The sequence below is a fragment of the Dermacentor variabilis genome, chromosome 10 (assembly GCF_050947875.1).
Source record: "Dermacentor variabilis isolate Ectoservices chromosome 10, ASM5094787v1, whole genome shotgun sequence".
Lineage (NCBI taxonomy): Eukaryota > Metazoa > Arthropoda > Arachnida > Ixodida > Ixodidae > Dermacentor > Dermacentor variabilis.
This window is the reverse complement of record NC_134577.1, coordinates 31,321,949-31,347,168: the sequence shown is the minus strand read 5'-3', so window position 1 is coordinate 31,347,168 and position 25,220 is coordinate 31,321,949. Positions and strand designations below refer to the sequence as shown.

Genomic DNA, 25,220 nt, shown 5'->3' with positions numbered 1-25,220 from the left:
TTCACGCATGCGGCGCTGTACGTTCTCGGGAGTGTTAGTGCCCTACATGTGAACGGCGTCGCATTGTGTTTCCCAAATGCGCTTGGAAATGCGACGCGCAACTGTCGCATTCATGTAAACGCGGCTTATGCTTAATCGGCGGCGCGTTGTAATCACCGCTGCGGGAACACTTCCACAATTAAATTTTTGCATCCTGAGTGGCGCTGCTTTGCCCCCATGGCTAACATTTTTACCCATAAAGGCCCATTCTTATGACGACAGAAGCAGGAATTTTCGCAGCGGATAGCTTATCACACGTCTTCAAAACTTGCTGCCCTCACAGGGCCTTACTTTCTCCGCTCGCAGGCTGGGTGAAAAATGTTCGGCCACATGTCCATCCGCCCGTTTGGCGGTCGTCTGTCCAGTTTAACAAGCGACGAGACTGTCTACATGGGCTGGAATGGTCAGGCTCGCTGGACTGGTCATCTGTTACGGAATCACGCTTGCGGCCGCATAGGCGAGTATTTGTTGGTTTGGTGGTGATAAACAGCCGTGTCATAGACGGACTGCGCGCCATGTATGGAATCTCACCATGAGCGAGGTGATGAGAAACACGCTCTAGACTTTGGTGCATGTCCCCCCCCCCCCCCCCGCCCCATGTGGTGGCCTCGTGGCGACGACGTTGCGCTGCTAAGTATGAGATCGCGGGATCGAATTCCGTCCCCGGAGGCCGCACTTCGATTGGGTGCGAAGTGCAAAAACACCCGTGTACCTTGCGTTGGGTGCACTTTAAAGAACCCCAAATGGTCAAAATTAAACCCGGAGTCCCACACTACGGCGCCCTTCATAACCAGATCGTGGTTATGGTGGTTTTAACCAAGAACGCCCTTTTTAGCCTTATTGCTTTATTTCTCGTTTTTGTTTGTTTGTGTATGGTTAACGTGCATGCGTGCTCGTGGTATGGGCGACAAGTTTTCCTCGCAGTGTTTTTTTATTTCATTTTTGTTGGATAAGACGAGGAAGGAGACAACGTTGGCTCTTATATTGTACCTCGCGATGACCGGCTGTTAGGGAACCATTTTTCAGGTATTTGCACCTGAATGACGACGACAAGCACAACGACGTAGACGACAAGGAAAACGACAATGGCGACACATAAACGTCAGCAACGACGTTCGCATTATGTACCTCCACCTTTCACTGCCAACTGCGCAGAAAGTGCTATAAGACGATGAGAGTCGCTATAGATTGCCGATCGCCCGTGATCTCGCGTTCTCTCTCGCATTTCACGTTGCTACGAGCACGAATCGCAATTAGCTCGCTCGCCAGCATTAGATAGCGTTCGCAACAGTGCACTCCATTAGCAGGATCGAGCATAGCAGTCGTGCGCTGGCGCTTCACTTTTTTTTTTTTTTCGACCCGCAACGACTTCTTCACTACCGTTTCACCTTATGTGTACACAGCCAAGAACCCGCGCCTCTCCTAATGAACAGCCGCGTTCGATAATTCTCGTCCTTGTCCAACTCGGGCACCGAGCAACGGCTTATAGTGTTGTGAGAATGAGGTAAGGTTGGGTAAGGGAAACAAGTGTGGAGAGGGGGGAGAGGGTTACTTTTCTGGAAGCGGTCGGGTTAGTGGCTGAGGACTCCTCGATAATCGGCGGAGGGTAAATTGGCCGGAAATGTGTGCGTCGGTGGGGGGCGCGCCACAGGTGACGGGGCAGCGCAGTTTCTTCGGGCACGAACTCCCGTTCGATCTGCCGGAACCCGCAGAATCCCATGACGAATCGCAATTGCGCGTGTCCGCTGTGATACCTAATAATTCGTAATGACCGCAGGGAGGGACGATAGGTAAAGCAAGGAACAAAAGGCGTGATATCAGAAGCGTGTGTTTGCTCAATCTTGCAGCTTCCTATCGCTCATCTCTCTTGCTAAGAGAGAACTACAAACGAGGCACGTCTTGCTGCTTCCGTGTTGCGCCAATCGATGGATGCCACTTCCGGAACACTCTGACGACGTTTCGGACTTACACATCTCTATTACTCAAGTAATCGTCCGTTAGGACGTTGTTAGGAGGACGGAAATTACTCTGCTTATTCGCAGGGATACAAGTAGTGAGCTTTTGATACGTTCGCTTCGTCATTGCACGCTGTATGTAATCAGTCATCACGAATGTCGTATTCAGAATCGGCGATATTAACGCGCGTACGCGTTCTTAAGGTACAGAACAAAGAACGGTGACCAGTGGTGTGACGTCACAAGGCAGGCATGCAAATCATGTGAGGCACGTGGAATTAGTCACCACAGCACTCGCAGGAACAGACAGTTGGTTAACTAATGTCTTAGAGAGTGACGGGGTACTCGACAGAATGCTTATTTGTTTGTTAAGTCAGCGCAAACCACGCCACACGAGCAACCGCCACCTTGTTACGTTATATTGTGCACCTGTGCTAAAACCGTGAGCACCGAGTGAAAAATAAAACCTTAAAATTAAATGTTTAGGATATGAACGCGTGATTCCCATGGCGCTGCGTGATTTGCAGCAAAATTTCTATCGCACCAGAACATAAAACAGTAAGCAAAACTTTTAGTTCGAAATTAAAATGAACATTCGGTGACGAGCTAGAAATATGGGTGATGCGGAAGGGCACCGCACTCTGGTATGGTTGAGGAGAGCTGTTTTGTGAAGTAGACATGTGGCAGCAAGGTGCTAGAAATATGGAATCTTAAGTTGGGAAACTTCAAAGCGCGACGTTACACATAAATGTGTTGATCACGGTGAGTAGCATGTCTAGTGCCAATTGTTGCAATACAAGGCGGCCCACAGAGCGTCCCCTTGTAGCAGCTCGCAGGCAAAGCCTGGGTGTCCTTTTAATTCGAGTAGCATCCTTTTTCGCCTGCTTCAACCGCTTTGAGCTTATCTATCCATCTATCTAGCCTCTTACGCTGACTTAGCGGCTGATGTTGTCGGCCTACTTGTGCCGCTACGTATGTGCTCCTGGTCATGATGCCATCGTGGTCGTTCCGTTGTCGCCATTGCAGCATCGTGATCTTACTCTCGTTGTGCGATCGTCGTCGTCGTCACTCCTTCTACCCCAACCCATTGGCCCAAGTTGTCTAATAGCGTGGGCCACTATGTATGGGCTCGTGGGGATGATGCCGTCGCGGTCGTTGCATCGGCATCATTCCACTTTGTCATGCGAGGCTCTTCATGCAATAATCGTGCCGTCGTTGTCACGCCGCCATAGTGATGCCATCGTGGCCTTTCAATCGTTGACGTTCTAGCTTCGCTGTATGACTCTTCATGCGGTATTCGTCACGCCTTCTACTCCGACACAGTGGTCCAAGTTGTCTAATAGCTTGGGACAATATGTATGTATCGGTTCCATGATGCTGTCGCAATCGTTGCATCATCGTCACTCCAGCTCTGTTATCCGACCTTCACCATGCCGTCGTCATCACGTCAACATCGTCACACAGTCGTCGTTACGCTGTCATTTTATCATTGAAATCATTGTCGTCCTATCGTCGTCGCCATACCACTATCGTAGTGTCATAGACGTCAATTGTTACTGCATTGCAATCGTACTGTCATCATTCGATCGTGTGATAAGCCGCCCTTGTGACGCTGTCATCGTCAGACAGTCTCTATCATGCCTCTAATCTCAAACCGTCGCTGTAATAATCTTGTGGGTGTGCCATCATTGTCACTCCGGCTTCGTCACCCGACTCTCGTCATGCCATCGTTGCCATACAGGTTTCGTGATAAAGTCATCGTCACATCATTGTCACCACACACTCGTCGCCATCCCATGGTCCTCATGCCCTTGCCATACCATCATTGTCAGTGCATCGTCATCCTACAGTCAACGTCATGCATTCGTTGTCATACCGCAGTCGGGATGCCGTCGCGGTCTTTCCATCGTCATTATTGAAACTTCGACATTCGAATCTCGTCGTGCAGTCGGCGTCATACCGTTGTCGTCAAGCCTTCGTCGTCACGTTGTCGTTTCACCATCTTCATCATTTCAGTGCGACATTCCCCTTTAGACATTACATCGTATTCATACAGTAGTCATTCAATCGTGATTACGCCGACGTTGTCATACTATCGTCGTCATTGAGTCGTCACACAGGCGCTATCCTGTATGCGTTGTCATAACATCGTCGTCATACCGTCTTGCTCATGCCATCAACGTAATTCCCGCTTCTTTATCCGGTTGTCGTCATCTCATTTTGCTCATGTCGTTGTCGTCACGTTTTTGTTGCCATACTATCGTCATAATTTAATATTGACATCTGGGTTTCGTCATGCCGTCGTCGTTATAGGCCTTTGTAGTTCCATCGATGGCATTCATTCTTCGTCATTACGTCGTCCCTGCGCCGGCGTGATACAGTCGTCATCATGCCTCCATGCTTATGGACGACCTTGGCAAGCGAGTGCTATAGCAAACTGGCATGATACCGCAGTATGTCGCGCACAACCGAAGTGACGGAAGTCTCAAAATTACCTCTACTCGTGCTTAATGAACGTGACTTCAGGAATATGGTCTGTCGCTACATTGCTCGATCGCTATTCGCATTACTGTCGACACGAATCGTGAGATGAGTTGTACCGTAATCCTTTATAATGGTGTGGCCACATATGGACGAACTCGATCAGAGCGTTTCCGAACGCCTTATCACTATTTACTATATATATACATTTAGCTCTTGGTGAACAGTAGGGTCCACGAAGCAGGCGCTTCTCTGTGTCTCTCCTGTTTCCTTGGCCGGCCCTACCGTGCGTGACCTGTACTGTGTGGACGTTCTGCTTCATTCTTCGATATTTGTCATCTTGCTCTTTCTTGCCTCTTTCCTTGCCTTCTTCCTATCTTCATTTCCTCTGTTTCTCCGCCTATGTGAAGAGTAGTTCGGCGTTGGGCCCCTTCCGGCGACTGTTGCCAAGCTGCTCCTCGGTTTCACTTTCCTGTCAAGTGCATACATTGTGTCCCAACACGTTAATCACGCCGGTCAACGAAAAAGGAAATAATTTAGAAAATACCGTGCAATATACAATTATAATATCTATGGCATACGGTCATCAGCCATTCCGCCAACCGAACACCGTATAGGTCTTAAAATCTTATCTTGCAATGTGTTTCTTAAATAAACTTTTCGTCGAACAGCTTGGCTAACGTTAGCTGGGGTAGCCTATGTTTTCAAAACAAATAATAGTAGTACTAATAATGCTCTGTTCTTAGCGGCAAGAAAGAATATCGTGTTTTGTAAACCTAAACGCCAACTTGGCCCAGGACAGGTTCCTTTAGCACTATCAGCAGCGCAGTTTCACGGATATGCGGGGTTGCCGACTCGCTCTGTGTACCATGCTTGGAACGCGAGTATGCTGGGCATTCTCTAATTTCGTATCATTCGGTTCACAGAGCACCCCGCTGAACCTGCTTCAATTAGCCCACAATGAGAGTGACGTCAGCGAATGCGACGAACTGCCCCTGCCGACAACGATTACCCGCTGGAAAACGAAAGCTTTCGCGAGAACCTCATTCGGAGAATACGCTCGTGCAACTCGTGCACGGCCTACGGTTCCCTTCAGAGTATGTATACAAAAAAGCGTCAAGGGGCGAACGCGGTTGTTGTGTTTGCATTGATTGCTGTGTCCTCCTACATGCAAGCGTCCAACCGACTCCTGGGCCCCGACTTCCAAGCCGAGGCCTCGCACGCGGGTTTACGTCGAGATAGGCCACGTTCTCAGCGACATTCTTTTTTTTTTTCGAAGAAATTCCAGTTATAACGGGACGGGACTGCACGCACCGTCTTCTTTTTAGCGAAAGTGAGCTTAAAGAGAAATCGAGATAGGCGACCTCATACTTCAGCATTAGCCGAGCGGACTAGCGGTTGGACAAGATAGGGAGGACACAGGAGGGTCCGAACGGTCCGCCAAGAAAAGTAAAGCGGCAGACGAACTCCGAGGAAGTCCCTGGAAGCTGGACGGATGATCTAACGCGCTTTCACAGGAGGCACCAGTCAACCACAATCGCCCCCTCCCCCCACCCGCCCCCTCAGTTTCGTTTATAGAATGATGCTGCAGGAATCGCATCGAAAACAGAGTGGCATTCAAGCGGAAGGGACAGCGCCGTTTAGCGGATTCTATACAGACCCGCTCGAGCCGTGTCTATGGCGACGAGATCAAATAAAAGGCGCGGGATGCAAGAGGAACAGGAAGACGTACGTATATCTCCTACCCGTTTTCTCCGAGGCATACAGCGGTCCGCCGGTGCGTCTGCTAATGCAATTGGACGTTAAATCCCTATCCTTCACTTTCTCTTGCGGTCTCTGCCGGCCAACGGTCCCCCGCTCACAGCGGGGTGCGGATAAGGACCCCGCCGACCTCGCGGAATGGCCACCCGCTATAGTTCAAGAACCAGTGCGCCGGCCGCTCGGCAGGGGGCGCCGGGCAATACGCACTAATCACGTGGCACCCGTGATGCGGAACAGATTCGCTGCGGGGAACGGCGACGGTCAGCTGCAGTCTGGAAGAAAAAGAAATGAAAGAAAACACGCGCCGCGCGGTATACGAAGCCCGAACGTGGGCTTCGAGCATTCCTGCAGCAGCCGTTCTCTCAACCGAAAGTTTGTATAGTCCGAGTGAAACGCAAACACGTGGGCTTATGTATCATTAGCTCGCGCTGTAATTACACGAAGCGGTGGCTTCAGTGCTTATGACGTTCTGCTGGTGAGCCCGAGGTCACAGGTTCGAATGCAGGCTGTGGCAGTCGCGCATGGACGGAGCGCGCAATGCAAAATACACACTCGTCTACCAGCACTTTTTGGCGCTGGTTAAAGTAGTCCGGAGAGGGTGATCACCAAAAAAGTTGTTAAGCTAGGGTGACAGAAAGAGATAGATAGATAGATAGATAGATAGATAGATAGATAGATAGATAGATAGATAGATAGATAGATAGATAGATAGATAGATAGATAGATAGATAGATAGATAGATAGATAGATAGATAGAATGGCAAACGATAGGCAGGGAGGTGAACCCGGACTGGATTAGGTTAATTGCTGCCTTGCGCTGGGGAAACTTTGGGAGAAAGATTGAAAGTCAAGTGTTGATGTCGCAGACGTAGTGAAAGTCCTTTGTTCTTTATCTATTCCGCTTTCCCCCCCCCCCGCCCAGTGTAGGGTAGCAAACCCAGTGCTCGTCTGGTTGACCTCCCTGCCTTTCCTGTCCTTGCTCTATCTCTGTTCTCTATCGCTCAGTCCGGTAGCTTTCTGAAATTGCAGCAGCGCTTTTGTGGGCTTCTACAGCTGAGATATGCAAGTCCATGGTGCCGAGATCTTGTCCGACGAGAAAGGCCTTCCGTCTAGCTGGTTTAGGGCTTTGCGGAACTCAAGCCTTTCACTTTGAAAGGATGGCCAGTAAGTAATCCAGATGGTGCTGGATAGTTTCTCCGACATCCCAGGCGTTCCATTCGACGTTATCGGTCGAAAACATTTTCCGAATCGTTTCTTCCGCGCACAGCAATCGGGTGGAACCCCCTTCCTGCTGAAATTGTATCAATCATTGATAACCAACGTTTTCGCGAGGCACTAACCACCACTGATTAAGTACATGCTGGTTTGATATTGTTATTATACGTCACTGTATTTCGCTGTTCTCTTTACGATTGTATTATTCGCACTCCCCTCTGTAATGCCATTGGCCTTGGGGGGAAATAAATAAATAAATAAATAACGAATGTGTTCTGATTCTTCATTGAAATGACCCATAACGTTCACGCTAGAGGTATTCGCAAGAGCACATGGTATTAAATTTGTATGTTGGCCAATGGCAATAAACCACTCTTACGAACGAAATACCTTGCGAATTCGCCCTCGGGTGCTCAAAATTAGTTAGTTATGTAGGGTTTTATGACGCAAAAGCAACTACAGCTATGATGCGCCATGCACAGGATGAGAATATATAATTTGATGAAAGTGCTTGAAGCAATAAAAATTATTACTTTAGAATTTGCTCAAGAAACATGTTTCTTCTAGAAACTTAAAAATATCATCTAGAGATAAAAGTGCGCTTTCAGCTAGGATCAAGGAGGGACAAAGGAAGTGGTGATAGTGTTTTGTAATGTTCATAAAATTATTTCTGTCTTTTTTTCATCCAACGCCGGACATGTTATTAAAATGCGATTCATTGTTAGAGATGCTTGGCATTGATTACAAACCACTTATTCTTCATTTTCCAATAAAAAAAATTTGATGTGTGAAATGTGTGTGTACAATACGAACGCGCCATGGAATAACTTCCATGAAACGTTCCTGGTAGTATGATGTCTTCCCCTCCTGCAGTATGGGCTTTACTTCTTGTAGTTTTTTATTAGCTTGACAGTCTCAATCCTTTTGTCACTTAGAGGTGATAGCAGCACGGGCTACCAGGACACAATCCTTGAATGGAAGATTTATTCCTGGTAGTCCTTCATGGGCTGTCATTGCTGCATATTGGTCCGCCTTTTTGTATTTACCGAGATTCCGACATGGCTTGGAATCCAACTTAAACGAAGTTACCATGATTTTCACTTTCGCCAAGCATTCTCAGAATGCTGCCGAGGGGAGGTTCGCACTCTGATTTTATATGGAGGGAATTAAGTGAACTGAGAGAATCTTTGTAGGCAACTGCTTTTCTTTATAATCTCCTGTTACTATATTTTTTCCACAGGCAAAAGCAGGGCGCATACTTCGACTGTAAAAATCGAAGCAAACTGTGGCAACCTAAGACAATTTTCCCAGTGTTCCGATACGACTGCACTACCGAGATGTTCATTTGTCTTGAACCCGTCAATGTAGAAATCCGTGTAGTCATTGTATTTTTTCTTGCAATACTGAGAAATCTTGCATTGTGTGTTCACGCGTTGTTTCTTTCTTCTTGTGGTGTATAAGAGTGAAATCACAAAAATGTGCAAAATCATAACACCGGGGGCAGTCTGTTCGGTCTTTCGGCGACCCTGAGATCATCGCTGGGAACACTGTAGTTCCGGCCCATTTCTTCGAAACGAAAGATAAGTGGTTTCACGCTATGTGGTTTGTTGGTACAGCGCATTGTGTTTGGGGTGTAAGTGACAAGAATGTGGCATATATGATTCGGTGGAGCTGTGATTCTGAGTACGCATGAAATTGTGAGCAAAACTCTTCGGTGTTCCAGACAGGGTTCGTCACTATCGGCAGATAGGCTTTCTACTAGTGAGGTCCCGTACGCGCCAGTTGCTAAACGTAGTCCGTGATTGTGTGTGGGATCAGGACGTTTGATGTACGACTGCCTTGCTGACCCGTAAACTATGCTGCCTTTGTTAAGAACGCTGCGCACGACAGAGAGGTAAATACTCAAAAGGCATGTTCGGTCGGCGCCCCAATGCTTACTTGATAGGACCCTCATGATGTTAAGTGTTTTGTTTGGCTTGGTTCTTACGCTGTTAATGTAGGCGATGAAATTTAGTTTATTATGAAAAATTATTTCCATAAAACCTTTTGTCGTGCTTAAATGGTAATGCACTTTGATTTAATTTGAAAGCTGGGTCCGGGTGTAACCTCCTTTTTTTGTGAAAGCACGACTGCCACATTTTTTTTTTGTAAAAAAAACGGTATCCCTTTTTATCGGCCCATAGTGTCAACCTGCTTATTGTTATATTGGTTTGCCTTTCGCATGTGGACATACTCGAGGAGCGGCATGCAATTTGATGGTCGTTGACGTATAGAGAGTACATAATGTGGGACTTTGTAATTGAATTTATGGAGTTCATCCTTACCACGAAAAGCGTAGTGCTTAATACGCAACCCTGTGAGACGCTATTTTCTTGGGCAAAGATTCGGAACAATGTCACGCCCAGACGGACGTGAAATGTTTAGTTTGATACTAAATCGGCCAGATAGTTGAGCATTCTGCCGCCTATTTTTAGTGTTGCTAGATCTTGTAAAATACCATACCTCCATATGGTGTGGTATGCTTTTTCTAGGTCGAAAAATACCGCTAGGCAGTGTAGTTTGTAAAGGAATGCCTCACGTAGGCTATGTTCAAGACGAATAAGAGGGTCAGTTGTTGAACACCTTTTCTTGTAACCACACTAGTGAGTACCCAGCAAGTTATCTGTTGCGAGAACGTATGTTAATCTTGTATTTATTACGCTTTCATGTGATTTTGTCAGGCAACTTATTAGTGCTATAGGTTTATAGCTGCTGGGAGTATTCGGTGACTTCCCGCTTTCGGGAAGGAAACAATAACTGCTTTTTTTCACTTTGCAGGCATTTTACCCGTTTCCCAGATCCCGTTGAGGAAACGTAACAAGGCCTTCACTGCTTTCTGGGACAGATGGGCCAGCATAGTGTCATGTATTTTGTCAGGACCAGCCCAGTTGTCTTCTTACCCAAAGAGATTACTCTGTTTACTTCAGGAAATGTTAAAGGGACATTAAAGGGTCTATCTTAACTTCCCGCTGTCGGAAGCTTTTACTTTTCTGCGGACTGTTTGTGCTTCAGGAAGGTTGCGGAATAGTCTGCTGAGCTAGACATGGTGTAAGAGTGCTGGCCTAATATGGCTGCTTATTGCTGTAGACTTGTTTGCGTGAATGGAGCAGAGACTAAGGGGACTGCGTAGGGAGCATAATCGACCCTAAAGTTGTGAGCCTGGTCCCACATACTCTTGGATCTGGTTGAGCTGTTACTCGACGAAACAGAACTTGTCCATTACTTTATTTCGGCTTGTCTGCGGTTATACCTAGCTTTGGCTATCGCTTTTTTGAACGACAGAGGATTATCTTGTGTTGGAAAAGACACCCCCCGCTTTGTTTTGAAGTTTTTAAGCTTCTGTGCACTCGTTCGTCCCCCAGGGTTTTAGCTTCCTACTTAAGAATCCAGCACATTGGGTAGTAGCCTCATCTGCCGCAGCAACTATGCAAGCAGTAATCCTCTCATTCGCTTCGTATGTGCTTAGGTCACCTAAAACCACTTTATCCAGACTGGATATTACGATGAAGAGAGGCCTATATGCTAGGTGAAGTTTCCAACGGGGTGCTCTAGAAGGTAGTACCGGTAGCGCGGATGTTGGTTTTATGTATGCGGACATATGGTCACTACCATAGGGATTAGCTAATGCATTCCATTGGAGATCAGTGAGTAGAGATGTAGAACACAGTGCCAAATCGAGGCAACTCATAGCTCCTGTGCTTGGGAAGCAGTAGGTTGCAGTATAACTGTTTAAAAGGCATGTGTCATTTGCCAAGATAAAATCTTCAGGTGTGTGTCCCATGATGTTGGTTGTTTTGCTACCCCATAACGTGTTATCTGCGTTAAAATCACCCGCTATTAAAAAGGTTCCGGTAGCTGGTTTACAATTAACTCTAGATCTCTTACAGTAAAATGCGAACGCGGCGGAATGTATAGTGAACAAATGGTGATGGTTTTTTGTGCTGGAACGGTGGTAGCAACGGCTTCTATGTGACTGTTAATGACAGCTTCTCTAGCTGCAATACCGCCCAATACCACAATGCCTACCCGACCCGAACGCCGGTTCGCCTGAGTATATTTATCGCCTAGGTTTGTTTCCTGTAAGCGCAAGGCCACAGAAAAGAGGTTACTTAACATGCCTATGACGTCACCTAAGTTGCGTAAAGGAAGGAAGGAAGGACGAAAAAAAGTGGAGAAGGAAAGGCAGGGAGGTTAACCAGTTTAGCTCAACCGGTTTGCTACCCTACACACGGGAGCGGGAGAAAAGAGAGAGAGAGCACATAGCACTCACCCAGGAGGCCGTGTTCGATTACCGGTGTCTGAAGTTGCGTAAAAGTGCTCTGCAATTCCAGTGGATAATGAAAGCCGCTTTGAAAACGAAAGGTAGAAATGGCATTATGAGTGAATAAGAGATAAGAAAGATGTTAGGTGACACATATCTAAAGAATGCTAATACAGAGGAGCGAGAACCTTTAGATTATCTCTTTCTTATTTACCGTGCTTATTGGGACTTTCTCCCGCTTTCCACGATGGAGAGAGCGCTTGTCCCTTCGGCGTCGACGATACCGGGGTTTTTGCGTTGTCCTCCATCGCTCTCTCTGAGGCGCTGGAGGAGCGAGAGTTGGGCGCCGAGACAGGTGTCTCGGGGTTCCGTTGATTTCAGGGCCCTGCGGCACCGGTACCTGCGGGGCCTTCGAAGAGGATGGAGCAGGACTGGCTGCCTTCACCACGGGCGCGGAAGGGGTCACTGCGGGACTACTATGCCTGGGCTCGGAGTACTCCTGCGGCCTCTGAAGAAAGGGGGTTAACCGAGGGGCCCGATTTTTAATAAACATATCATAATAAGCAACAAACAAAGACACCAAGGACAACATAGGGTAGCTCAATTGGTTTGAGCATCGCACGCGTAATGCGAAGACGTGCGATCGTTCGCCACATGTGGGAAGTTTTTTTTTTCATCCCCTTTCATTGCCATTAATTTATCGTTTCCTTAATTCAGTTAGAAAGTACAACTAATTTCCCTTATGTTGTCCTTGGTGTCTTTGTTTGTTGGCTTCCTATCATGTGGCATCTGTCATATTGCCCCCACCTGTGTCACATCGGCGTAACTTCTCGAAAGGTATGACAGCCTCTTGCCTCAAAGAACGATATTTTTTTTATAACAGTGAGTGGAATTAGTTTCTTTTCTTTTTTCCAGCAAGCCCAAAATCGAGAGTGAGCTGGATGGCCTCCTTTGCAGTTAACGCAATGTGAGGAACAAGTGCAATTGTCAGATTCGTGATCATTGGAGCTGCATTTAGCACACGTTGTTTGACTTCGGCATGCATGTGAAACAAATCCAAATTTGCGACATTTCAAACATCGTCTCAGGTCCGGGATATACGATCTGACATTTATTTTAGGTACATCACCTCCAGAGAGATAGGCGTTACGCTTGTTCCAAAGGCGAGTGTTACCCGTTTTGTGGGAATTTCTTGATTTCTGCGGATAACAATTCCTTATACTTTGGTCACGTTTTGTTCCTGGAAACCCTCCAGCACTTCCTCATCGCACAAGCGGAGAAATACCTCCTCAAATATTACACCCCTGCTTGAATTTAGCGTTCTGTGGGCTGAAATAATCACTATCGCGTCGCCAATACTGGTGAGTTCCAAGATCTTTTGTGTTTGATTTTTGTCATTTAGTTCTAGGAGGAGGTCCACGCTAGACATTTTTGAGGCTTTGTATGTCGGTTTAGTTTTGTCTTTCAGGCACTTGGTCACCAGGAACGGAGAGAGCTTTCTTACTAGAATGTTTTCTTCGCTGTGGACTACATGCTACTTGGGAAATGATAGGGCGTTGCTCCGAAAGGAGAACTGGAACGATGCTTCGGTGCGGCATCTTCTCAGACGCCGATCATAGACAACAGAAGTTTGCGCTGCCATAAGAAAATATGTATGTTCGGCAACAGCTCCGACCGCCCACCACAGAGCCCAACGAGGGGACGCGGCAGACCTTGCATACAAGCCTGCACGACGCCCAGTCGTACGCCGCTACTATAACCGAATATGGTGTATCCGAGGTAGGATATCCACAAAGGGTTAACCCTTGCCGCAGGGATAAATGACGCAAATGGAAGAGAGAAGAAGACAGGAAAGGCCAAAAAGTGTGTGTGTGTGTGTGTGTGTGTGTGTGTGAGAGAGAGAGAGAGAGAGAGAGAGACGAAAAAATTGGAGGACGCTTAAGCTTCGCCTTCAAGAGTGGAACGCGACAGCGTTCCCGTCGACCCGCCAAGGGGTATTGGGCTACGGCGCAGCGACTACGCGCCCCGCATCGGACGCGGTGAGCGTCGAGCAACGCAGCGTTCGGCGCGACAACGAAATGTGCGCCTGAGCAAGCGACGCACGCCTGAGCCTTAGAAACAGCTCGTTTCTGAGGCAACACCGCGTTCACTAGAGGCGCTTTTGTACCGCTCTGAAGCATCGAACTCGTGGCTCAGTGGTAATGTCTCCGTCTCACACTCCGGAGACCCTGGTTCGATTCCCCCCCAGCCCATCTTGGAAGTTGCTTTTTATTTATGAAGTGCCTGCCGTGATTTATAGCTCACGGCCAACGCCGCGGACGCCGACGCCGACACCGACGACACCGGCTTTTCTGCGACACGAGCTCCTTAACGCTATCGCGTTAAAAGGCGACTGCCGGTTTCCTCCAGGTGGGTCAGGCAGGAAATGCCGTCTATGTGAAGCAGAGGCCAAAGTGGTGTTTTGCCTCTTTTTGCCTCTTTTGCCTCTGAAGCAGAGGCCAAAGTGGTGTTTGTTTCTTTCATGCCTCAAAGGTCCGAACACCCGCCATTGGCTCAACCTCCAGGATCCCCCTTTCCCACGACACGACTAAGCCGCGCACGCCTACACGCGGGAGGGTCCAACCCTCGTGTGCTCGGGTACGTGGTGTCGCAACACACCAAACGCCTGCTAACGCAGACGCCCCTGCGGGGTGTTCAAATTAAACGGGAGTTCTGTATTACGGCGTCTCAAAGACTACGTGTCGTTTCGGAACGTTAAATATCATAAGTCGAATTGAGGGCGCATTCTGATGAGGGCGAAATGAAAAAAAAGAATGAAACCGTTTGCTTAGGTCTAGCAGTGCGCCAATGAACCCCAGGTGTTAAAAAATAAACCGGAGCCCTCTACTGCTACGTTCTTTGTGGCCACCGGTGAAACTTGGAAACGGGAAACTCCATCCGTAATTGTTACTTCATCGAAACACGTGGTTCAAGTACGGTCACACGTTATAAGTATTATTCGATTGTGTGCTGAAGTTTTAGTCCAGGTCCACGACAATGACCAGCTTCAATGAACAGCAGCTCTCACAACAGCCAACTCTTACAAGCAATGCCCTTCACACCGGGCTTCCAGATATCCTTAAAGGCCAAAACATAGTTCGACGTAGCGTGAGCGCGCGCACACGTTACGTCACGTTGGCGACGACAACAGCGTCTATAGTTCGACCGATGGTTCGACGCACTGGCGCCGCCAACGTAACCGGACGCGGCCAACGCGTTCCGACGCGCCGCGCGTCTACCGACGCTCGCCCTCGCGCCAATAACGTCGGACTATAAACGCGCCTTAAGAGCAACGACTTGTACGTGAAGCCTGCCACCGGCTTCGATGAGACAAATAGGGGAAGGGTTGCCAGTTCGGCGTTCCCGTGAATTATAGAGATCATGGGTAGCTGTAAACGACTTTCTCAGCGCCCTTTTGTAATCGCGAATCACTACTCTTAGCAGCGTCTAAGACAAGACATTTTTCAGGGCAGTAAATATTCCAGAACCTTGGCGGAAGTACTCCAGTAGGCATAAGGCCGGCAAATCGTTAATGCGCTTCCTGAAGTAGGGCATTCGAGCCCTTGTAACTAAACGTAACTGAACATTATTGTGCAGGCGTTACCTCCCACTGCACTCGCGTGTAGGGTAGCCAACCGGGCGAGATAATGGTTACCCTCTCTGCCCTTCCTTCTTTCTCTTAAGGCACATCACCCTCTCTGGAGCGATGACAACCAGCGGCATGTAGCCGCAGCGACGCACGGCGAAGGGACGGCTACCGCAGTAAAACTGCCAATACGTAACTGCCGGTCCTCCAACTGTGAGCAAACACAGTCTTCGCCATGTACCATCGCAGGTTTCTTTCATGCCGCTTATGCCTCTAAAGTTGGCGCGGTGAGCGCGCAAGCATGTGGCTCTTTCCCTACCCACGTCTGTGGGAAGTTTTTAAACACTTTGCTCAGTCGTAATTCAGAGCTAGGGCACGCAGGTCCCGATTGCAGGGGTTGGAGAAATGCGGCGCCACTCGTGATGTGTCTCAACAACAGGTGATGGCAATGCTTGGACTGTGTATATGTACTCGCACGCAACCGCGAGCAAGACTAGGCGAACAAGTGAAAATGATTCACTGGAAGCATGCCGCGCCCCACCTTTCCAGTTGGAACCCCAATAACACCGTCCTTAGCTATAGGGCGGGGAGGACATAAAACTGAGCAAAACTAGGAAATACGAGCGACCTTAGAAGGTCGACGAGGTATGGAGTTCTTCACGCGACGATGTCTTCGGTGCAGGCTGAAAGTGCTTTAAGAGGGGTGGGGGGAGATCGTGCGTGGGTGCACTCTTTATGGAGGCGTCGGTTCGGGTTTGGCGTCTGCCTCGAATGGTTACGAAGTGTTTGAACGGCGCGTAAACGTAATTTAGTAGCAGTCTCGGCGCAGCGGGCGGATGATTTAATCGACGTGACTGCCCGCCTTCTTTGTCATCCCGGAGGCCGGCAGTATGACGTGCGATGGGCAGCGTTGCTGACTTTGGGCATAGGAGACACGGAACCTTGCCGAGCTCGTGCAGCGCATATACCTCTTACTTTCGTGCCCACTGAAAACAAAAGGAAATACAGTGTAATGTGCGCGCGTAGAGCGTTGAGTTATGTGTGGTTTCCCAGAATACGGTGTCTTCACTTTGCAGAAGCATGCAGCATTGTGAAAGCTGGAGTGAGCTCATATGAGGCAGCCGCGCGACTACACCGCAGCTGCATCCTGAGTGTCGATAAAGGAGAGAATGTGACTTTCTTCTTTTTTCTTGCACGTGCTTTCCAAGGGGAAGGAAAGAACAACAAAGAATTGTTTTTCACGCGTAATACATCACTGCCGTTGCAACTCGCCGTCATCGATAAGTATCACGCTGAAAGTTGACTTCATGCGGCAACGAGTAATGATCGAATTCACGCTCAGAATTTTCTCGAGAGGCAAGAGTCCAGATTTGTCTCTATTTTGAAAGCGATACCATCATCGCTTGAAATATCCTACTCAGTAGTCCTCTTGAAATATTTCGTTGCTAGTACGGTGTCCTAATTCCACCTGATAAACACATATAGCGTCGAATTGTGGGCACTTCGTTTCTTAGCTCTGAGCTAGCTCCTATATAGAGTCCCGAGCAGCGCTTGACAAAAATTGTTTTCGCGCTAATTTTCATAGGTAGGTCACCCAGAGGTACGATTACTGCGGGTATAACGCCGTTCGTTTACGCGGCTCCCGTCGTAGCAGTGGATGCTCCTAAACCAGACCTTGTGGGGGTGCTAAGATACCACCTGAACATCTGCACACGTCCCTCTTATCGATATGCGCATCAAAGCACTAGCACGACGGATATTTCTGCCAGAAAAAAAAAACAACAAAACAAAGAAACAAACAAAAGCCTGGTGAGGTCAAAGGCAGAACTTCCGACATGCAAGGCGGCCGTTGAGCTCCAAGTCCATCGACATCCAGGCAAACACGTATAGCCACATACGCACGCGCTTAGAGCTTGCGGCTCTCTCAAGCATAATCGCCGGTTGAAAAGGATTCCGCGAAGATCGCCGCCTCATTTATGAGGTTCGAAGTACCGAAGATGCACTGAGTCTACGAGAGACGCCGAAGCGGAGTGCGCCGGGCTTTCATTTTGGCAACATTGTTCTTCAATTGCTCCCAAGTCTAGCTACACGAGAGATTGTGCAACCCACTCCCGCCGGCATTCGGCTGCCGCGGCAGGTATAACCACGGCGGTCAGCACTGGAACGACGTGGCACCAGAGCGCCAGCAGCGGCGGGTATGGAGCGTCTTCGCTGAAGACATTTAATACGCCGCCGGAGAAACCGCACTAGGAGGCTGGGGTGGGGGGTTCCAGGGAATCATCTCCAGCCGCTGTTTTGAGCAAACGGTCAACGAACGACCCCTTGCCGAGCACGCCGCATCCCGACACGGCTTCCTTGGCGCGTGCTCACTCCTCGTAACAGACCACGGGGAGTAAAAAAAAAAAAAAAAAAATCCGCGCGCACCCCTCGCGTTCCTTCTTGCGGGTGTTCTCGTGTGGAATCCCAGCAGTACAAAGCCGGAGGCTGTGCTGCGCTCCTGACAACTGCATGCCGTTCGCGGTGGCGTTGCGCATACATCCTCGCAAAGGCTGCGTGTGTGAGCGTGCTTGCGTGCGTCCCCTTGTGTCCTGTGTACACAAAACCCTGCCGTATACCTGTATGTGCGCTATTTCTTGCATGGACAGGCGGCGCGCGACGTCCACGACGTTATTTATCCCGCGAAGCGGTTATTCCGACAGCCTGTGCGTGCCTTCTCCCTCTCTCTACTCTCACTGTTTTTTCCGCAGCAGGAGGAACAAACAGTCGCACGGCATTTATCACGCGGACACTTTCCTCTGCATCGTGAAGGCAAGTACCGCGTTTTTTCAGCTGTAAGCCGCACCTCTATACGAAATAAAAAAATAATAAGGAAGAAAAAGGAAAAGCAAACGGACAGCCAAAAAGGAAAAATAAAGGTGAACGAAAGCGAAACCAGACCCATTGATAACAAGGTGACGCTCGACCAGAGTGGTTTGGAGGAATTTTATAGGAAAGTGGAAGTCTTGAACTTTGCTTTCAAGAACTTCGTCTCCTGGCGCAATTATACCGACGTAATGAAACGTGTACTCATAATAATATAAACGCGCTATATATATATTCCCGTAAACGCACATAAATGCCATCAACAGAGAAAGAGAAGCGGGCTAACAATTGTCTCCTAATTAAGGCGCCACGTCCACACGCCTGAAGAGCAGACGAAAAAGAGAGACAGAGAGAAAGAGAAAACGAAGTTGATCAATAGAGGGAACAAGAATAGGAAGGCAGGCCACAGCACGTCACGTTCACAGTACGAGAACTATACTGACGAGAGTCCATATAGTCCCGTGGTTGAGACGAAACATAGTATGGCCTTTTTAGCCGCGTACAGAGATCACGCGCTCCCTTTCGGAAATAAGCAATCGCTGAGTGTAGTTCGAGCAAGCTTAAGCAGCTCGAACTTGCTCGGCAGGGCACAGCGACAACTGTCGAAAGTTGAACGCTCTAACGGCAAATGCTCAGGCGTCTCAATATGTGGTCACTTTTCAAACTGGGCACGAAGTACTTGGCGCCCGTCCTTGCGGGTGAGTGAACGTGCTGCGTTGCCTTCACCGGGGTCCGTATTCGCAGATAGCTTTTACGCTAGAACTGTTCGCAAGGGCCAACTTCAGCCAATCTCGACGCCGGACTAGATATTAGCGAAGACGGCAAACCGGTGGCAACGAGCGCTTGCGAACGGAAGACTTTGTGAATTCGGCCCCCGATGCGTAACTTGACCACTGACCTAGCGCGGCGGGTTAAAAGCGCGGCCAGAGATCGGTGTAGGGTGCGATCCCTTGGCGACACGTTCATCTGGGTGTAAACGTTGTAGGTGGCGGAATATGAGCACTCTAGCATGGTCGAATTTTCATGAAGTATCATATCAATGAAGTGAGTGTTGTACGCGGAAGCTGCCGTAGTGCCAACTGACTCGTTTCGTGCGATACGTACGCGAAATGGTATCCACTGAAACATCGATCACAGTATTCTTCCGTCAGATGAGATTTGATGGGCCACCTTGCAAACTTCACTAAAAAAAGAAGTGAGTTCGAGTTGGCTCTGGGCAACCGGCGGAGAGCCCCCTGTAGGAGTCACTTGAGCAAGAGCTCCAAGAAATTTCGAACTTCTTTGGATAATATATTTCAGCGTCATATCTATGCTTAATAGTTTAGCAGATGTCGAAGGCGTTGTATATGCAAAAATCTGTGATTTCTATAGGTTCAGCGCAATAAAACCGCTTTTGTGAGCAGAAGCGCCTGTGTAAACCTATACGTGAACTACGAACACGAGTATACAAAGAGAAAGTGTATTGTCAATTGGCGTAGGCCTGCTGCTTTATTTAGAAACCCTGTAATGTTTAAGTGCACAAGCTGCCAAGGACAGTTATTTACTTACTCAAAAGCCAGGTCTTCTCCGACATTTACAATCTTAATGAAGGCAGACGTTATTTTTCGACATGTGCGACTACGGCTTGCTCAGTATAGTCGCTTAAAAAGCTTCCTGCCGTCGTGGGTGCAACTGAGGTGATCGATGGGATATAAGGTCCTTCGATCAGCTTGTAGCCTCAGAAGTATTTGCCCAGCTTCGGCAAGTAAAATGAGAAAGGGTAGAAGAGATATTGGTCTATGATTAGCTACATGACTCTGATCTCCTCCTTTAAATAGCTCACTGTGGTATAAAGTTTGTAAACAGGAATAAGGCGCCTCAGAAAGGCTGGCCAACGTTTCGATAGGAGGACCTATCTTTGTGAAAGGCGGCCTCGTCATCCTCGGCATGTTAGCTTTAAAGGGTTAGTGCAGTGACGTCATGTTTTCTACATTGGCAAAGGATAACAAAGCGCAGACACTTTTGTTCTTTCATATTGGTAGGTTATGCGTCCGATAATATTGTAGGCTTAAATATGTGCGCTAGATAAGGAGATAAGATGTCAATGGCAAATTTTACTAGACGAATGTTTATCTTAATAACATCAACAGTGTTACAATTCTTTAGCTACAAGAATGCTCGTAGCACTTCTGAGGAACCTGTTCGTGACAAGATGACGCTTTCACAAGTACGCGTAGACTCAGAATAACATTCGTTGTCTGGACTGAACATCGTTATTCATAGTTACTACATGTTTATTAAAGTGATCCGAAAGCACAGTCCCCGGCAGGCAGAAGTGCGTTTTAAAACAACGCTATCATTAAAAATTGCGCCCGTAACGCGTTATATTTTTTTCATACCGAGGCACATGCCCGTTTCGTGGTAGTGCCTGTAAGGCCATTGATTTCGCGGAATTACCCTGTGGTTACGATCGAGTAAACGCGGTATTGCCGGCCTCACCCGCTGACGTTCAGCTGCACTCACCAAGTTTATTCGTCCACTGACATTCCGCTGTCTTCGCGTAGATCCAGCGCCCTCTCTGAGCCCGCCGTGTTGAACGTCGCTTGTGTGCAGTGTGAATGCAGCGGAAAAAAGAAACGTAGATAACGACACGCGAATGGGTCACTTTTGTGCATCTCTATAATGTTCCCGCTCGAGAAAGTATAGCAAAGGGAAACGGCAAGAAAGTATGTGAAAGAGAACGTACAGAAGTTTCGGGCAACGTGAAAACAGACCACTGAACGGGGAGGGGGGGGGGGGGGAGGAGTTGATTCGAGCCATAGAAAGGCAAGCGTGCAAACATAGACCTAAATAGAACGACAAGGACAAAGACAAGGACAAGGACTATACATAACACGCTGACGTTCGTGTTGTCCTTGTCGTTGCGCATGTGTCCCGTGTTAGTTTTCTGTACCATGTTAACAGACACTGCGATAACACAATGGACAAAAAACTAGAGGAGTGTGAGGAAGAGGGGGTGGGGGCAGCGCAGGGAGTGCTATGACGCAGAAGCGGTATGTTGCTAATGTAAAGGAGAAAACGCAACAAACAGGTCATGCATATCTTGCATACCTCATATGCATATGCACATATGGATATGCCTGCATGCAAATTTACATGTGCATACCACACATATGCATACGCTAAGGAGAAAAATTATGTGAGCTGTATTAGTTAAATAAATCTTTTACAACAGCAAACAATAAATAAATAGGAAAAATTGACCCTGACCGTGAAAGCAGGCTTGAAAAAAAGCAAAAGAAAAAATACCCAAAAGTAAAGACCGGTGACGACGCCGCCTTGAATTTCCCGCACTAGTTGACAGTGACGTCACGGATTTCGACTGCATCTACTCGGGACTATTTAGCGTGTTTATGGGCAAAGAAGGACTGCATTGTATTCCAAATGAGCGATATGATCAACTTGGTAAGTTCCAAGAAATTTCACTGTGCTACAAAGGCGCATATACGAGAAAGCACTTTGAAAATGCTTCAGTATCTGTTCCGTGGTCTTGATCTCAGCCGAAAGCGCTGGTAAGCATCCTTGAAGCGGCCATGTTTCTCTGCACATAGTTTCCGACAAAGAGGATGGCCAGTAACTGCGCCATTGGAGCGAGCATTGACGCTCCGATGGCGTCAAACTTTGGGGACTCCGGCTAAGAAAAGGCGTCGCGAAGAGCAGGACAGCGAACAATCCAATTTGTTGCATTGGACACATGAGGCTTTGAGCGTGAAATATAAAAATGATTACAAAAGCGAAAGGGTCCATGCATACGTAATACAGAAAGAAGAAGAACCAGCGCCGGTATAACGCAAAACTATTTCAATCTGCTTTTATTCCAACTCAGCCATCAGCCCACTGCGATAGGTCAGAATAGTTTGAGTCCGGCCCATTAAAGGCCGATTTGGAATATAAACAGATTTGCGTAGTCTTACGTTATACCGACCCAGGGGTCGTATAACGTAAAGCTATTCCAATCTGTTTTTAATTCAATCTCCTGACGTTAAATTTACTTACCACTGACGCAAGCATCGGGCGGTAAACCGCAGCGTTGTTTGAATCAAACGCTCTTATCGTTTAGAGAAGGTCACTTTTGCTTGCTTTCAATGTGAATAGCATGGCCTACATTTAGCGGTTTTTCTTATACAATTGGCTGACAATAGGCGAGGAGCACACCGAAGTGGAGAGGGTTTAGGTGAGGCCGAGCTAGCATAGTGAAAGTAGATAACCGGATCAGGAGAATGATGCCGGTGTCTCTGATTGGTCCGTTCTGATCCGAAGGCACTCTGTACGTCGATCAGCAAGAGCACCACGAGGTCCCCGCCGGCATTGGCGTCCTCCAGGGTGGACACCATGTCAGCGATGGAGTCCGCAGTGCACCGCCGCCGCCGGAAGCCGTCTGTTGGTGTGCTAGGAAGCTGCGAGCACGGGCCACCCAGTCCAGTCGTGCCAGGGCCATGGCCTCCATCACCTTGCAGGCAGCGGAGGTGAGGGAGACCGGTCAATAAGATGACAGTTCCCCAGGCGGTTTTCTGGCCTTGAGGATGGGTGCCACAATGGCTGTGCACCATGCCTCCGGCACCTGCCCTGACTGCCAGATCTCATGGAAGCAATCGAGCAGGCGCTGTTGCTCACTGGCGGCCACGTTGCAGAGCATCTGTGGCGTTACACCGTCAGCTCCTGGTGCGCTGCGGCGTTTCCCTCGCCTCAGAGCCGCCTGGAGCTCGTGCAGGGCAAGTGGCTCTTCGCAGAGGGCAGCGTCCTGGCAGGACTTCCAAGCACGGTGTAGGCTGTGCAGATAGTTGGGCAGCTGGGCAGGGGGTGTCCGACCGGCAGAATGGCTGCACCCTGTGGAACGGAAGGGGCGAACCGCTCCGCCAGGAGTTCCGCGAGGGCCTCTTCGCTGATTCCTTGCGAGATGGCCACAGCGTGGACGGGTTTACGGCTCGTCCTCTTGCCGGCAAGTGACTTGAGTAGTCGGCAGGCTAGGGGCCCCTTGAACGGTCCTTGATGCTGGAGCACAGGTTCACCCAGCTCTGGTTCCTCCTGCGCCGGGCCTGTCTTCTACTGCAGGCGTCCACTCGTCTGTATTCAGTCCAGTGCTCTGCCTCCCCTGCCCGAATTGCTCTGCGCTCCGTGCGGCGCCTGGAGGCACGGAGATTGAGTAGGCGGAGATCGGGGGCAGGAGTGTCCGGTGGTGCAGAGCACTAAATGGTAGCCGCCTCGGCGCACTCCGCAATGGCGTCCAGGAAGTCACAGTGATTGGCCGCCTCACTACAGTGCTTCCTAAACAGAGACAAGTCTATGACGTGGAAAGTTCTGCTCTTTGGCTTCCTTACGCGCATAGAGGTGATCACAATGGGGAAGTGGTCCGAACCCCAAGTGTCCGGAGTTATGTCCCAGGAGTAGGAGCACTGTTTTGTGGTGGGGGAGAGATCGATGGCTGAGTTCCCTCCTCGGCAGACATAGGTGGGTCCGGCTCTGCTGATGGTGTCGCGGAGGCTTCGGCCTCGGCTGGAGCAGCGGCGGCTTTCCCAGTCTGTGTGGTGGGCGTTGAAGTCGTCCCCCAGGACTGCCTGCCTCCCGAGGCGTAGAGCCAGCTGACAAGGTTGGAGGAGTCCCATGACTTTCCTGGTCGTATGTATATGCTCGCCATGGTCGTGTCTTGGCTGCCGAGACGCACGGTGACAGCACAACACTCCAGGGGGCCTCCTACGACGTCTACACCCTCGCCGCTAACACACTAACACACCTTCGGTCATCGCCTCACCCAGCCGCATTACCCCCTCTCCCCTTTAGGAGGACCTTACCCACATATGCTGCACCGAGAAAAGCGTATGTCGCCTTCAAAAAAAAAAAGAGAAACAAAGACAAGTCTTGTCGAAACGGTGGCTCTTGCTTCTAGCTCGCTCTCGTTTTGCCTATCGCCTTGAATTTCTCCGCCTTCCCCGTGTTTTCCCAACTTTAAACCTAGACAGGTGCACATCTGTCGTTACAGTTTCACAAGTTTACGAGGGCGCAGCCGCGGGCAGTGTCGGAACACTGCTGACGCGTGAATGTGGTGGAGATGCGTTGAACGACCCTGTAACGCACTTCATTTTGTCCGTTGGCAACGCGCTCACGGTATTTGCAGAGTATGATGACACCTCTGGTACAGGTTAGAGCATGTTTGTTGCCAAATGCGTTGTGCCGACTTTCGGCGTTCATGCCGATATTTTTGAAGAATTGTCAGATTAACTTTTCATAGCGAATATAGAGCTGTAAGCAGCCATATAATGAGAAGCTCGCGCTTGTGTTCTCACCGATTCCAAGCTTTTGGTAACACGTACACGAAAGAGCGGCAAAGTCCACGGACTCTGCACTTTTACGCACTAATAAAGCAGTTAATACGTTCAATTGTGACAATACGCACGGCTTTTTCTATTTATTTGGGCCTCAATTTCTTTTCAATTCTTTTCTTTTTTTCTTCAATTTCTTTTCAGTTTCATTGCATGTTACTCGGAAAAATTATACTTTAGAGTTTCCTCGAGAAGTGGTCGAAGTCGACGTTAAACAAGTCGTTGAAATTTATTTCTTTAAATCCATCACCTTGTGAAAATATAATAACATTCTGACTATATGGATTAATTATTGCATTTACACTTTTAACCAAAGGAATCATAGGAGCACCACTGATTAACGCACTTCAATGTTCTGTACAGGACCTCAAACTCCCATTGTGTAGGCACGAATATATATATATATATATATATATATATATATATAAGGAAATACGGAACTGTGCCCATCGTTCACCAGTCGGCACATCCGTCGCATGTGGCCCTACGCGTGGAGAACGAGACAAAATCGGTATGGGTGAGAGCGCCCATTTGAGAATCCGGTTCAAGTGTTCACGGTAAAGGTGTCCTCCGCCGCCACCAAGAAAAGTGCCGGGAAGAATGGTGGTGTGGCGATTAATCCACTC

At 48.6% G+C, this 25,220-nt stretch overlaps 1 protein-coding gene across 1 annotated transcript in view; it reads right to left on the bottom strand.

Annotated features, from left to right (window-relative positions):
* The window catches only part of LOC142559987 (uncharacterized), a 156,652-nt gene extending 132,740 nt beyond the window's left edge, over positions 1-23,912 (bottom strand). Inside the window, exons 1-3 of the mRNA XM_075671711.1 lie at positions 23,672-23,912; positions 22,794-23,104; positions 22,542-22,674 (exon numbers count right to left, since the gene is read on the bottom strand). Coding sequence (XP_075527826.1) covers positions 22,542-22,674; positions 22,794-23,104; positions 23,672-23,912 — 685 coding nt within the window. The remainder of the gene's footprint in view (positions 1-22,541; positions 22,675-22,793; positions 23,105-23,671) is intronic.
* Positions 23,913-25,220: the final 1,308 nt, after the last annotated feature.